Source organism: Atractosteus spatula, chromosome 12 (assembly GCF_055471065.1).
Source record: "Atractosteus spatula isolate fAtrSpa1 chromosome 12, fAtrSpa1.hap1, whole genome shotgun sequence".
NCBI classification, from domain to species: Eukaryota; Metazoa; Chordata; class Actinopteri; order Semionotiformes; family Lepisosteidae; genus Atractosteus; species Atractosteus spatula.
In genome coordinates this window covers 40,104,381-40,121,204 of record NC_142717.1, presented here as the reverse complement: position 1 = coordinate 40,121,204, position 16,824 = coordinate 40,104,381, and the positions used below count along the sequence as shown (strand labels likewise).

The 16,824-nt window shown below is 36.6% G+C and overlaps 1 protein-coding gene across 1 annotated transcript in view; it reads right to left on the bottom strand.

The window, feature by feature from the left end:
• runx1t1 (RUNX1 partner transcriptional co-repressor 1) overlaps positions 1-16,473 on the bottom strand; it is a 64,753-nt gene extending 48,280 nt beyond the window's left edge. The window contains exon 1 of the mRNA XM_088928761.1: positions 15,752-16,473. Within this exon, the coding sequence (XP_088784887.1) occupies positions 15,752-15,779 (28 nt within the window). The 5' untranslated portion in view covers positions 15,780-16,473. The remainder of the gene's footprint in view (positions 1-15,751) is intronic.
• Positions 16,474-16,824: the final 351 nt, after the last annotated feature.

Genomic DNA, 16,824 nt, shown 5'->3' with positions numbered 1-16,824 from the left:
GAACATTAAATGAAAACAACTGGCACTCATCCAAATTCCTATAGAGAGAAAGAGTTTCAAATAAATTGATTTCACGCAGCAGACTGACCTGGGATCAGTGCAGCGTAATGATATACACTGAGCTCTGTGTGGGGTAAATTCGCCACAGCTACTCAGCTCCTAACTTTAACAGTATCCGCTGAGGACAAATGTACTTCCACGCAAAAGAAATATAATACGAACTTCTACCAGGGGCTTAATTTTGACATCTGGCATGTTATTACATGATACATATGCATTTGTACAATAACTAATCTAGCAATGAATTTCAATGTATGTGAACAGACTTAAAGGACTTATAGAAGATAAACCGAGAGGCACTAAATACATGACAAATGAGCAGTGCAACCAATGGCATTTTAAATTAATACTCGACTTGTAATTGAAAATTTCTTCGCTCGAGTCTTGAGAGAAATGGCACTGTAGTACAATGGAGATTTTCGCTGTTCAGTTCCGATTCAAGGCGAAACTCTGTTCAAAAATCAAACTACAGCAAATATAAAGATTTTCCAGACCATAAATATAGTAATATCCATCAACACAACAAAATATTTCAGTAGCATTTACTGAAGTAACGAAATTCCAATATTTCTAAATTTTAAGTACGTGGGTTAACAATGAATGAACCCTGGCACTCTACAGTGAGCAGTCATTCCTAAAGGATTTTAAGCTCAGCTACAGCCTGTATATGAGTTATGTCTTCCTCCCTTTTCATAATAGGCAATACCAGAAATTTTAAAATCAGCGTATTCTGTGAGTTTCAGCATTTTCTACTTTACGGGATAAAACTCTACACTTCAGTGTATTCACTGCAGAGATCTACAGCCAAGCCCTTTTAAAAAAACTATAACGCAACTCAAGTCCGCCAAGCAGGCTGAAATTATTTGTCTTTAAAGCCATTCACGTAGGATTCTTTATATAAAAAGGCCGCTTTAGCACAAAATAAAAAGGAATAAATTCAAATTCCATTGCACTACTAAGGAATGTGTCATGGATTGTATTTCAAAATACTAATTAATTTCTGACAATATATAAATACCTCAACCTATCATTAATTCCTTTGATTTTTTGCCACCTTTACAGAGCTTATGTACACATAAAAGTTTTATTATACTCTGATTTCCCATTTGTGTGGAGGATGATGTGAAGAAATATAAATAATGCATTGCTCAATACATAACCCAAAGGGTATAATATAACAAAAATGTTGTGGAGTACGAACAATGCAGTGATATGTAATCTGACAGATTCCATACTGCATAAACGGCACTGCATTGTGGGATATGACATCCTACTCAATATATACATTGCAGAGCATTGTACAATTAATGCAGTTAAAAAAGTGAAAGCATGCTGTGAAGTGGGAATAGTTAAAAAATATATTTTCAAACACTAAAGTGACATATGTTATAATAATTATAATTATTATAATTATTTCATAAAGAAAGGGAGTCACATTTTAAAGAGATTTCATAGTGGCTGGTGTTTGTTCCTTTTCAAGTCTTCTCTGTCCGCCTTTTTTGTTTTCACTGGCCTTTCCTACTTGACTTGAGGCACAGAAACTGTGTTCCTGTTCTACAGATACCATTCTCTGCCAATTCCTCTGCTAATTTCCTCTGTCCTCTTCTGGCTGGTACCAATATTGTTTTGGCCTGCAGCCCTGAGATCAATCTTTTTCCCTGACAACAGCAGAAAGCAAACTCCCCACCTCTCAGCTTGAGGATGAGAAGCCCCACCCTCTCATCTGTGTTTTAAAAGAAAAGGCATTCTTGTCTTGCTTTTTCAGGAATGGAATGTCAGCCATTAGGATAACCTACAGTATCTTGACTGAACAGGTTTCTAAGAATTCCCCATTCTCACTCCCTCCCTAAGGAAAGTACTTTGAATTTCCAATATTCCCACTGCAAGTTTGCTTTTCCGTTATGATTTTTTATACTTGCTAAAAACAAAGAGCAAACATCTTAACCCCATAAAAGGCTGACTAACGTTTGCCATTTAACTCTTAAATGCCTTTCAAAGCACTTACATAATTGAACACGAGTGTTGTGATTTGCTCAGCTCTCAGCCTCCTTTCATATGGAAATGTAAAATAAATAGTCATTTTGAATAAATCTGTTCTTTATGTCTCCAGACCAACAATGAGCAGAATATGACACAAACATCTAATGAGTTTATTCCAAGTATTCCAGTTTGGCTTTATACAGTAGGTTACTGATAGGAAACAGGTCAGGCAACATATTCTTGCAAATGTGAATATACAGTAGAACTATTTAAAATACATGCACATGATCTTTTCCTATAATAGGTCAGGTTTACATCAGAAATGTGTAAAAGTGCATTCAAAGAAACTGATTTATCAAAATAAAAAAAAATGTGAAAAACATTTGAAGAGTAATGCATTTTATTAAACTAAAAAAAGCACTCATTTTCAAATGCTCCAGCTTAAATAAAAATAAAAAAGCTTTTTTAATTCCGTTAATTAAAATTCTGTTATGTTAGTGAAATAAAAAAAAAATCACAAAAACATCTTTAAAAAATGCAAGTTAAAGGTGTGTAGGGAAGTTGAATGTAACTTGCCTCACACAGGAGAACATTAACTTAACCCTTTTTTAACCCCATTGTGAACATATGTCTTGCAACTTTAACAACCAAAATGCAAAAATCCAGAAGGTTTCAGCTCTTTTAATAATAAAATAAGATTAAAAAGAAATAAACAAAAGTAACAAACCATCAATCATAATATAATCAAATATATTTCCTGCCTTGATCACAACTTATTCAAAAGTTCATAAAGACACAATGGCTTATGTCTGGTTTCACTGACCAAGATTAGCTATAGTCTTAGGCTTGTTTACCTACAATAACATTAGGCAGACCAAGATTAGTACTAAGTACAAGTCCTTTAAGTAAGCATTTTAAATCCAAACAGTTGGTTTGACTGAGTTACATAATGAGCTATATCCCAGTTAAAGCCTAGTGTCCCCATTCAGGTCAATTCTCAATACCCCTTTTTTGGGGACACTAATTTCTATTAAGTAAAAGTGATAACAATACTGGAGAAAATATTTAATATTAGCTATATTTAATATTTAATGATAGCTATACAGTAGGTATACAGGTAGCTATACAGGTAAAGCCTACCAATAAAAGTGAACTCACTGAAGTATGATTGGATGCATAATTCATTTTATATTTGAACATATTCAGTATGCCTCCAAGTATTACATCTATAGAGTAGTACGTTATTCCATTCAATGACCTCACATGCTACAAGTGTCTAGGCCACAATATACTATTCTAAGGTGCTGAGCTAAAGACTTATACTTTTAAACAGTCAAGGAGTGTTCACATTAGGTTAACAAACATCTTTAGCATGCTTTTATGCCTTCAAATCATGAAAGGTGTTCCCTATTCTCAATTACAGATAAAGAGTTGCATGTATCTTTGGATCCTCCATATGATCCAAATGCTAAATTCTAAAACAACATAAAATAATCCGATCTAATGATGATATTTTCTCATCTAACGAGAGAGAGGATTTGGTAGTTGACAGCAACTAAAAATAATTACCAGACAAAAAAGAGAACAGCTGCAAACAATGGGATTTTATAGTATTAATTTCCCAAGAAATAACATAGCTTCACGCTTGGAAAAAAATCAGAGACAGCAAATGGCAGGAATTTAAAGGATTTATGCACCTAATGAAAGTATCTGCTGATTTATCTATGGAAGGTTTGTTTCAAACTAAAATAAAATGAACTTGTCAGAAACTGTCACCTTAAAGGGCCACAAATTCATTACTTCAAATTATGGATCCCTGAAACACAGCTGCTTGGAACTGGACCCATTGAAGAAATATTTTATACAAAAACTATAGGCTCAATTCTACTCTCGTTTGTGCTGCAATAGATACACCTGATGTAAAAAACCTATTAGCTGTAACCATGGTTAAAGACAGTCACTTAAAAAATACTTAAACATAAATACAGTATAAAGCATAATAAGCTTTTCAACAGAGCTTGCTTGGGCTAAATTTTCAATTATCAATGTTTCCAAAACGTACAAAAGGAAATAAAGTACAGTTTATGCCATGTTTAACTTAAATTCAGAAACATAAAACTCCAGCTGCATCATAATAAGAGATCCCTCTGCAGCTGTGAATTATTATGTGGACAATTTAATACTGCCAAAGAGGAAATAGCAGATTAAGATCATATCTTTGCTAAACTGCCAAACCAAGCACGTTCTTGGGAGAAATACAACATCATTTAAGCATCAGAATGTTTGCATCACATCTTCTTTTAAAATGTCATCTAAACCTACAGAAAAAAGGCTTTTCTGGACACGCAAACAACCGAAAGCCCTACACTTTTGTAGTGTATTTATAAAATAGGGCTTTTTCAAAATTACATCTCTTAAAATGATCGAAAGGCAATAATTTGTTCTGCCATCGGGGCAAAATTAAAATGAGACACAACATTCTTTACAGTCATGGAAAAAGTGAAAAACACACTTTCCCAAAATGTTATTACATTTTGTGAATGGTATGAAGTAATGAGAAGCACATGTGTAACTCAGTACTCCAAGCAGTAGTCAAGGCTAACCTAATTGTAAGAACAGAACTTGAACTCTTGTCATATAAAGGATTTTTGTTGCTAAAATATATCACATGAAAAAACAGATGTTGATTGAGAGGCATAATCACAGATGGGAAAGATATTACTGGCACACTCAAAAGAATCTTTAAATATTTCCAACTGAACGGGGCTAAATAAATTTATTTGCTCTAGTTTTTTACTACTTTGCAAAGCTCCTTACATACGGTATATCACATATGACCATATCCTTACCATTTCCGAATCACTGTAATTAGTAAGAATATATATATATAGATGTATAATGTAAAGAATAAATGTATATGAACATTTGGAAATAAAAATTATGCTGATGCACAATTAAAAGTATCATAATCAGAAACGTATAATTTCATATATTTTAAGAGGTGAGCTGATAGAAGTGTTGATTAGTGTTCCTTGAGATAACTAAATATTAAGCCCAAGTCATGAGATTTCATAGAAGTACAACATGCATATGTGTTTCATACTGGAGATTAGTTAAAACTGACAAATAAATTGATTAAGAATCTATATGAATAGCGATTCAAAAAGAGATTCAACATGATAATTAATACAAAAGAAGAAACCATACTACCCTTGAGAAATGAAACTCATCCAGTTATCTGCACGATTCAAAGTACCATTCTGAGAAATTATCTGAAGAACAAGAAAATCTCCTTTAACAAGCAGAATACTGGTGCAGGGAAGCTAGAAGAAACAGATTGGGTGCTGGAAGCCAGGGAGTCACCACAGTAACTACAATGTTCATCTGATCTATCCGTCTAAAGGTTTTCAGACTGCAGTGGCTACAAATTAAGAAATTCCAGGAAGAAATCACCTATACATCAGCAGAATGACTAATTTGTCATCCGTATGACCATGTTTGGCATGCACAGAAGCATTTAATGAGTAATGTCAACAGCCGAGAGAAAATGTGCCGTTTCCAGTGGGCCACAGAACCTGTGAGGTGGCAGCAGGGAGGTGAAGTGTTTGGAAGAATACCATTTTGGCTGTGACAGACCTAAAGACAACATATAGAAACACTGTGGTAATAATTATGCTGAGTGTTGCATTGTTTAAGCACCCGACCTGTTTATGATCAGACCATAGAATGGCCCATCCCAATTGTACAGCCTCACACTGATGACAGCCCATTCAATAGTCTGATTGCAAGCTCCATCTGTTGGTTTAAGCCAAGCAGTGGGACAGTCAAGGTATGATGATGTGGGAAGCAATCTCCTCTAAGACTATAAGGTGAAGACTGAGGGCAATCCTACAGCTCAGTTACACATTGACAAAGTCCTTGAGCCAGGTTTCTGTTCCTGCAAACCAATACCGAAGAGTCAATGTTCTAGCAGGACAATGCAAGAGCACACACGAGCAAGGATTACAATGGCACAACTTTGAGAAAAGAATGCAACAGTACAACTTGCTGTGGCCAGCTTTCTATGCAATACATCTTGCCAATGCTATCAACAGGGGGAAACTGTGACCATGCAAATTTTTCCAACTGGTTGCACGTGCACAGAGTGATTGGAAGAACATGCCACAGCTCTCTGTGCAAAGGCTGATCAGGTTTGTGTGTCAATGTATAGATTGTAGCAAAAACCTAATATTGGACACAGAAAAAACGGCATCCTCCAACAGTTATTTACTTCTATCAACATAAACAGAATCTAGTACTGTTAATAACTACATTAGAAATCCAATTGAAATAATATTATTAACAAAACCCAACTGCTGTTTTCACATCAAAAACGCTTTGCATTCTCAAACAGAAAAATACACAAGTGAAAACATCCAGTCCACAAACTACAAACATATAATGATTGTAGCTACAGACCGCATTTTCACGTAAGAAATACATTTAAAGCATTTGCAATTTTTGCCATTTTAACACCTGCGTTTTGTGGCCTGACTTTGGGAGTGTGTTCAGCACCTCTACTACTCAAATAGACTCTCCAAGTCAAGACTATTCAACAGGAAATAAAGCGAAGCGTCATTAGCTCTTGGAGAACTCTTCTTTGCGAGGACGATCTCTGAACTAGTCTCTCTGTAGAGGAGGCTTGAAAGGGCCTGCTTCATGTGAATGTCTCCCCCCTAATCTGATTTCACCTGTGAGAAGGTCCCCTGAGAAGCAGGGAGAAACAGAACTTTGAAGGCATCTGTGTTTATGGTTCATAGTCAAACAGCTTGGGCTTCCCTGTTTTTGCCCAGCTGCAAACATGCTTTTCTTTTATTCCCCCCCCCCCCTTTTAATTATATCAGCTGAGCTCAAGACAGAAGTAAAGCCCTAGGCAGCTGTTTTACACTTAAAAGGTTAATGATACTCTAATCCGCTCACTTTAAAGAATTTGCACGGATTCCGATAATTCCTCCAACTCCTCCCCCCCCCCCTCCCTCTCTTTCCTTAAATAAATAAATGAAGCAAAAACAAGCATCAACAACAAAAACAACTGACTGGGATGACTCCAAGGGAGGTGTGATGAAGCAAAAACAAGCACAGAGCTTGGACAGTCAGATTCTTTACCAAGATAAGAAAAGCCTTCATTAATGCCAGATGCATTCAGGACTTAAGCATGCACTGGGTTCTTTATGCTGTCAGGCAGCCTCTCAGATATTGAACAGAGACGAGCAGAGGATCATGAAGACAAACGCTGTGGATGGCAGAGGTGCTCTTTTCAGCAAATGCCACCCCACAGTCATTCTGCAGGATAAACACGAATCCAGTTGGGCACAGAAAACCAGATGGTTTCAACATTTTGAAAAGCTCCTTTCTAGTGCTATTATAATACAGCCTAACATCCATACTGAAATATTTTAAATAATTTATCTCTGTTCTACCTTTCCATTCACAGATAATACTATACTGGTGTTACCTTGCCACTGAAAGGGGGGAACATGTTTTATTATAGTACAGTACTACAATTCTATTACATCTGCAGGTCATTTGAAAGTGTCTTTTGTTCCCAAATAAGAAATAAAGATCTCTTCTAGGACCACAAGCTGAGGAGTCTGTCTGTGTTTATACACTCCTACAAAAGCAAAGCTGGATAGACGCGCAATTATATGAGTCACTGGGTTTCTGTAATCCTCTCCTTGATAAACCACATCTCAGTAAAAAATGGTGAGCCTATTTCGCTACTCTCTTCAATCATTATATGCTACTGGCAAGCTAGGACAGAAATTACCCTCAATTACTAGTGTAAGGAAACCAGAAATGTCCATCTGATCGGAAATATGTGTATCACAAGTGAAGGCTGGATAGCAACTGTCTCGGCAACAGTGTTTACATTTCAGTCCGCTGCTACAAATTTGCTGAGCATTCTGATGACAAATATAACATCAAAGGCTGTTTCAGCTGCTGGTCTTCTCAGTGGTTGAACCATTTAACTTCCTATCAGTTTCCACATGTTTGCATCAATACTTTAAGGCTCTATTTTGTGAATGTATTAAGCTCCATTGTGCAAAATGTAACATGCACAAACAAGCATAATTATCCAACCTCCTTCTAAAATAAAATATCACTCCACATCACAATGGACAAATGTATTAAAAATGTACAATCATGTACAAAAAAATATAAGATCAAGGTTGCTGGTTCCACAAAAGAATATAAATATTGCTAACTAAAGGCTTCTGAATAAAAACAGAAGAAAAGAAAATAGAAAGGATCCACATTTTTGCCTCTACATATTAAAAAAAGACTGAAAAAGACTGGCTTTAATTGGTATGTACACATTATACACTGAAAGCAGAAACGATAAAAAAACAAAAGTATTACCTCATTTCTTGCTGAGGGTCAAAGAAAATGAATTTCACACTTTTGCCTCTTTCCTTTTTTACAGTAAGGCTTAATCTGAGAAGAGAGAGTGTGTTTAGAGGAGGCTTAGAGTGTAATGTTAACTGATTCAAAATGGCCTTCTTGCATTAACAAAAGATTATGATGGTTTCCAAATTACAGGGTGTTATTTTTAGTTGAACTAGTTCAATATTCATAATGGAGCAGATGTAGCAGTTTAACAAAATAGCTCTTTAAATTGAACCCATATTGAAAACAGGAATCTGTCTCGCACTCTCTCCTTCGCTTTCCATTTTTATGAATTGACACACGCTGCCCTCAGAATAATTTACACGGTGCATTCATCTCTAGAGCACCTGCTGATCACTCAGGAACACAACATTTTCCTGAAACAGGCATGGGGCTCCTATTCTCCTTTTACAATATCTCTTTCACTGGTAGCCAAAAGTAATACAAACACTTGCATGAGGTGGCCAATTAAAAACAATTCGATGGGGGAATACTCTAAATCAGAGAATACATGGAGTAGTTAAAGAATAATTAAGCACGTAAGTTCATTTCATTTTTTTCCACCAGCATTTTCTGTGTGTATAAAATGACTGAATACTACTGAACTGACTTTTTACCTAAACTCTGTGGATTCTTAAAAATCAAAATTCAGATACAAGACCTTTTACTTTACACTGTATTTTGTATGAGGTTTTAATAACTAAAGTAAAAATATTTAGAATTACTCGTTAAAAAAATATAAATGCCAAATGTAGAACACAGAAGAAATAGGATTTGTAATGTATTACAGAATGTATCATTTTTGCATTTTGCAGTACTTTTAAAGCAGTTTGCATGGGTCCAATCAGCCATTGATATCTTTATATATTTTACTCATTTGTCAATGATGTTTTGAGCACTGTACTTCATGTAATAATTGAGTCCAGTATACTTCCTTTTTAAGTGTTTGTTGGAAGAAGAATTAAAAATTCAGTCAATCCATTAAAAGCAGTTTGGCTGAAAGGTGGATATGGACAGTATACTGTATTCTGGGTCTTTCTTGGTCCAGCTGGCTGGTGATATTCAATATTTCATCATGTTCACTAAAGCAGTAACAAACCAAAAAAGTCAATATGTTCAGTCAAAGGAGGTAAAATATAAGGGACTATTGTCTCTCTCCATTGATCCAAAGCACTCAAAAGAGGTACAGCACCAAACCAGTTTTAATTAGACTTCTACCTATTTTGTTCCTGTAGGTTCAATGCTTAGAAAAACACTGACAGTGTAATGAGAGGTTGCAAAAAATACATAAGTGTTCAAATATTGGGGTGCAGGATTCTGATGGCCTTTCCCAAACAACAGTTACAACAGTGAAATGTTGCAGAATAAAGAAAGGAATGTTTCTGTTATGCACCGAAGCTTAATTCAAAAGGATGAAAAGAATGGCAAACACTACAGCAAACATCTACTGCATGCAGGATAAATAGTTAAGCAAAAGCAAGTTAAGAAAGAAATTAACAATGTTCATCCATTAATAAAAGCACTTGAAGGGAAAATGCATAAGCATGTGCAAAAGAAAAGAGGATAACGAAGAGCTAAAGGTTTCAGTGCTCAGTCCTTGCAATATTTGCCATTCCTCCCTGACCATTAGAAACCAAATAAAGCAACCTGCTGGTTTTATTGAGGGGTTTTATAGATTTTCTGTGAATGGGGAAGTCCATCGTTCAGCAATTGTCACCTCATAAAAAAAACGAATCAAGCCATTACAAAGCTCATATTCTCCATCAATCAAGTGGGTATACAGATATGTCTATAAATAATGCTTGTCACCCTCTATCATCACCTTTTTTTTTTGTTCAGGCTGCCCAAAACCCACAAACAAAAGCCAATTACAGATAACGATGTTGGTAATCTCACTTTCCAAAGTCTCTGTCTGAATAGCCTGGGTGATGAAAGATAGCAGCAAGGCCAAAACTAAAGTCTAGCCTGCACAGACTTCTTTCTTTTCCCATGTCAGGCAAACCCCCTACCATCTCCTTCCCTTGACACCACAAACTATGCCTCCCCCCCCACCCCCCCCAACAACTCCTTTACCCTTTCACAGCTAATCTTTAAATGTAAATTCTCTGACAGCAAAATAGAGAAGCAGCAGATAACAGGTTACATCTTCACTCCTGGTCTGTTATCGAGTTCTGCATCACTGAAAAGCACCTATTCAATGAGATTACCTTCTGGCAGAGTGCACTGCGACACACAACGGCTTTGTATTCATTAAACACACATCCCCGGCTTATCTGAAATAAAAAGGCTTGTCAGGATGGCACATTGTATGTGTGTGTGTGTGAGGGGAAGGCAATGTGCATTAGGGTGATTACAATATCAGCTCAGCCCAGATGGATGCAGGAAAATAAACAGAGAGGGGGTGTGTGTGTGAAGTTAATTGGTAACTCAAAGGGAAAACAGAGATGGGATTAAAAGGAAAGAGGAAGGAGGGAGGGAGAGAGAAAGAGGGAGAAATGGAGAAAGAGAGAACTGCAGGCCAACTGCAGGCAGCTAGGACACCTGTCACCTGGAACAGAAGGCTGCTCAGCAAGCTTGGACTGAGAGCTGTGCGCCTTTCCATCACTGTCAAGTTGTGTGGTAAAAGGTAAAAGACAGGAGAGATGCCAGTGTGTCTGTATGTGGAGGAGGCAAACATCCTATTTGACAGGAGGGTTAAACATTGGCTGTTCTGTACAGGTCTGGCTAAAATGGCACAAATAAAAAAAAACTCACAAATTAAAAAAGCCAGTTCAATAAAAGAAAAAAAAAGTGCTATTGCTAAGATGATCAGACCCTTTTCTGAATACGCCTCATTCAGTATTAAATACTTCACGATACACAAACAGAATAAAAACAACAACAAGAAATAAAAAGTCTCATATGTCACTCGATCTATGTGATAGCAGAATGCTGTGCTCACTCATCTAATTCTGATAAAAAACAATTACCAACACTTGCTGTAAGATTCTGCATACATTCTATTATTTGCTTAGCAGAAGCTCTTAACCATGTGGAAGTGGTCAAATCAATGCAATAAGTGGATTAAGATGGATAACATCATAAAAGAAAATACTGTATTTTCATGGTAAATTTGAATAAAACTAACCCATTTACAAATTATATTTAGGAAAGCATGTCTGTCATTATAGGTAGCAAAGTTTCAGCAAATCAGCCTAGAATATTTTGATAAAGTTTGTTTTTATGGTTTTTATGAATTTGTGGAGTTTGGAAAAATATGTGAATTTGTGAAGATTTGAGTATCACATAGCACCATGTAACAGTAAGAAAGCATGACTCTTCATTACACGGCACACCAACCAAATTTGCCACAACAACATAAAAAATTAATTAAAAGCACCACAGAACATAACATTAAGCTATAATGCATCTACAACTCCTGTATCACACATAGCACCCACTGCTGGTTTGAAATGCACACAGACATGCAGAAATCCTCTTTAGATCTAGCCTTTTCAGAATAATGAGTTACCTCCTATCACATACAATGCAGAGGCTCCATCTGCTTCAGACATTGTTGTGTACAAGACAACCCCCCCCCCCTCCCCCAAAGAAACAAAAATAAAGAGTATCACTTATCACAAATGGTAGCAGGCACGGCTACATTTTACAGCACGCACTACAGTTTTAGCAGGATTAAAATACATCATCACATTTTCTGACAAGACCAAAGACTTTGAACCAAAAAAAGAGATCACAAAATGCAAATTAGAGTATGTCTCAAATATGTACCATTTCTTACTTCATATGATTCATTTTTCATAATTACCCATTATAAAATACTATCCCTAAAAGAACTACTTCCTTTTAAGAAAATGTAGTCTACACTTTAGATTGTGGAGAATGTAAAGAAGGATTGTAAAAAAATTAAGAACATTAATATATTATATATTAATAGCAAAATAAGGCAGCAGGATAAACATTTTAAAAATAGGAGTATTGCACATATACTGTATATGACTGTTTTTTTGTTCTAGTGATTTAATATAGATCAGTAACAAATATGTATATATTTAATACTACTATCAAGGAAGAGAAACACAAGAACACGCGACACAATGAATAATAAAGTCAAATTCATTATACATAGATTTCTTGTCAACAAATAAACAATTTTATTAATTTGCTCATCATATCCTTGACAATAAAGGATAACCAAAAAATAAGATATATTTAAGCTCAGAAAATTTTCACTTTCTCAGTTTAGCATTTCACACCACCGAAATTAATAGCACAAATGTTGCCCTGTGAATTTTGGCACAGTATGTGGAACAGAAAATGTAATACAGTGAAGTAAAACAAAACTGTGCCCTTACGGATGTTTTTAAAATGTGTTAATGCCAATTGCAATATCTTTTGAAATGCCACCTTTTTCATTAGCAGGAAAACTTCTCAAATTTCATGTCTTTGACCCCAGCCTATAATTACTGTGGACAGACAGGTGCAAGGCTTCTGCATGTACAGATGGCTACTGAAAATGTTGCAGAGTGGCTCCTTCTGTTTAAACAGCACACAGAGATAACCCACACAGCACTTATCACTTACAATTACCTCCAGCAAACTGAACTAATGTTTGCTTTAATTAAATGCCCACCTCCATGTTATCATTGTCTCTGGATGTTGTACCAATGGCAAAAAGATGAGGAGGAAAGTAAAATGATGGTAAGTTAATGGTCTGTATGTAGCTTAGAGGCTGAGCATGGATTCTAAAAGCATCTACCCAGCAATAACGATTCTGGACCCATCAGCAGTTTCCATAGAAGCAAAGCATAGCAAAAACATATGACAACGAGCCAGATCTTTGCATGTGCACTGTGACACACTATGTACTACTCGTCTAACCATGGAAGCTTTCTTACTCTCCCAGCTCGGTGCATAATTATTACATAAGATCTGATGAACATATGCAGGTAGGTAGATGACTACTTCTGCTAACAACATACAATGACAATTGCCCACTCAAAAAAAATTTCAATATGCAGGATATAAGGATCCTTTCCAAAAGTGAAAATGCAAGGGTCAAAACATAACATATGGTACACACACTACAGATGTCTCAAAAGGCTATTTGGCAGAGAGACTAGATTATCAAGGTCTAATTCAGGACGATGCCCTTTTGTCTCTCACATATTTTGGACTGATTAAAACACACTATTTCAATTCTGCACTAAAGGTTGTAATGCTTCTGACATCATTTAAAAAGCAAACGCTACTTGCAAAACAAACCCTAAATACAGTACAAAGACAGAAGACGGTTTTCGAGTTGGGGAAATATTGAATAATTCTGCATTTCTGAATGTCTGATATTGAGCATTTTTCCCAGATAGATTAAAAAAATCCAAATCGAAGAGTTACAATAAACCCCAACAGGAAGACATTTTTCACAATGTTCACATACCGAGCACTCGCTCAAAGCCGTGAGAACCAGGATCTACAGTAGAACCCAGCCTCCTAAGTCCTCTCTTTTTCTTCGATGAAAAGGCATGTTGATCACAGCACAGAACAAGTTCCCACAGAAAAAAAGAGCGACCCTTTAATTTAAATCTGAAGTCCCTAACATTCTATTAATGCCACTTTTCAATCACCTAAAGATTTGTCACGAGCGACTCGCAAGAGAGAAAACCATCAAGGTGGATCGAAAAGATGAAACTGACAAATGTGAGTGGTTTAGGGTTTTCAAATGCAAAGTATCCAGATGCCAACTTTTGAAGAGTACCCAACTCGAGAGAATGAAATGTGCTAAGATCCTCAATGAAATGGGCTTTACATTGAGTGGCTGTCAGCTGATGTTTATCTTTAATAGAAGGGGGAAAATGAGACTTGACAGAAGGGAGTTGGGAAAAGGAGAGAGAGTTGACTTGCCAGTGATGAACTTCATCACAGCATTCCAACTCTTTTCAGGGGTTTATGTAAAAGACTATTGTGCTATAAATTAATATATTTCTTACACTCAACCTGACGGCAAGCGTGTAAATTGCCATTCATTGGATTATTACATCACACATTTAATTATTGATAATTCAATTTTTTTTTTCAAATAAAGAAGTGTCCACATTTCTGCAAGCTTATTTTTTCCACTCGTATTTCTAAATCAGAACAAGAACTTCAGGCAAAATGTTCTTAGGGATTCAGAAGTTTCTTTTAGGTTTTATTTTCCTGGGCTTCAATTCATCTAAACACTTGCAATCTTAAAGAAGAGTAAAATGTGTTGCAACTTATTTCAATGTAACAAAAAAAAACAAGTTTCTTATAAATATCTACGCCTAGCAATTTCCTGTTCATTAAAAATTAATACTGCACAGTGGATTGTTAATCGGCATCAGGATTTTAAATAGCAATATAAAAGAAAAAAAATGGAGCTGTTATAAAACAAGGACAGATGTTATGTCTCCAGAATAACAGGATTAAGAGACACAGGAGTCAGACTACCTCTATAACCCAACAGTAATGAGTAATAAAATGTTTTGAAACAATCGCTCAAAACCTCTTGCCTATTAGAAATACACAGGACACTCGGGCAATTTTAAGACCCTAATCTGACAGAAAACATATATTCACATTCTAGCGCAATGAAAGCCATCCACACATCATTAAAGGTGTTGTCACCATATCAATAAAAACTCTTTACAATGCACTAAAAATTCCGGATCTAACACTTAAATCCAACCGTAAATCCCCCCCCCCCCCAAAAAAAATATTCATTATATATATAGGGATACCTTACATAACCCCATCTAGAAATCTGTAGTTCTCGATTCACTTTTCTGCTAACCGTCTTCTTAACTGTCTTCCCAGCGCCTTTACACTTATCAGTTTGGATTACAGTATCAAAAATTCCGCAAGACATAAATGTAGTCGATCTATAATGCTGTTATACAGTTTCACGCACAGTAACCGAGGTGTCTATTATACTGCATATATATCATGCATAGAAAAACAAATGTTACAGTAATACAGAAATGTTCATGCCAAACAGAATGATGGGTCAATATCTCCCTATATGTCAGCAGATATTCTAAATTTTTGTTTCTCAACAGGAAATGGCTTTTAAAATCCATTTTTAAGAATATAGACACATTTGCACACATATATTCCATAGAAGTCTTAAAGACGTTTTTACATGTCAAGCAAGCAGTCCTACAGTGTATTTTTCCTTTGCATGACACAGACCACTGTATTTCCAGTGTTAGGTACAGAGAGACCCGAGAGATAGAGAAAATAATTATTAAAAAAAAAAAGCACTTACACTGAAAAGGGACAGAAATTCCCACCATTCGTTATTTAATTGTGGACACAAATTAAGTTCCAGTCCCCGACACTGATGGAAATTTAAAGATAAGGAATGTTTTATGCTTGTTTTCTGTTTCGCAGTCCAGGTAATGCACTTTTCCCCCAAAAGTCGAAACTATCTAAGGAGCTCCAAGCAGTGCAGCACAGACGCTAACCGGTCTTCCAAATTCGACTGCAGACAGCGATAACAAGGTATCGTTGAGAAAGGGAAAAAAAAAAGATATTTAAGAGGGTATGGAACACGAGAAGATCCTGTACTGCAGGCAATCACTACAGCAGCGCCATAAAATGGTCCTTTTTGTCGGCGCGCCTTTAGCCTCGAGAAACCTTACAGCAGGTCTGCTTTCACTGCCTCTGGGTTGGAGTCAAAACGAAGAGTCTTCCACGGAAACCAAAGTCTGTGGCTCTCGCTTACTGTAGTTGCTTATGGAGTCAAGCAGCACTCTACCGCCAGCCTGCCTATCCTCCCTAACCCAGGTGCCGAGTAGGCGGGGTCGAAGCGGTGGGAGGTGGCAGAGGTAGCAGACATCTGTGTCGTCCACAGGTTGGAGGGGTCAAGTATATGTTAACAATGGGCAGGCCCAGTTGATTATGGGCAGCTGGCTGCCTTTCGGTTTTTTTCCCCCCTACTGTTTCTGCTACTGCTGCCGCACTCTCGGTGTGTGCCCGCCTATGTCTGTGTGTGTGGCGTCGGATAGCCTGCCTTTCTTGCGTTTCCAAAAGCGCAGACTGTCCTGTAGTAACCCAAGACAAACACTTTCATATGACCATCTGGAGAGCTGCTGGCTCCTTGCTGTATCTCATCACAATCCGAGAAGGCAGAAGCTCCTCCAAATATCATAACCACTCTCCCAGATCCATTTTCCAGACTAATACCCTTCTGTTAACTGATTGAGATTGTGTGTGTGTGTGTTTGTTTTTCCTTACATAAGAAGTTTTTGTTTTTAATCAAGCAAAAACAAATACATCAAATTTAGCCAAAGTGTCCTATTTCATGCTGTTGTAGCGTGACACCCATCTACTGTATGT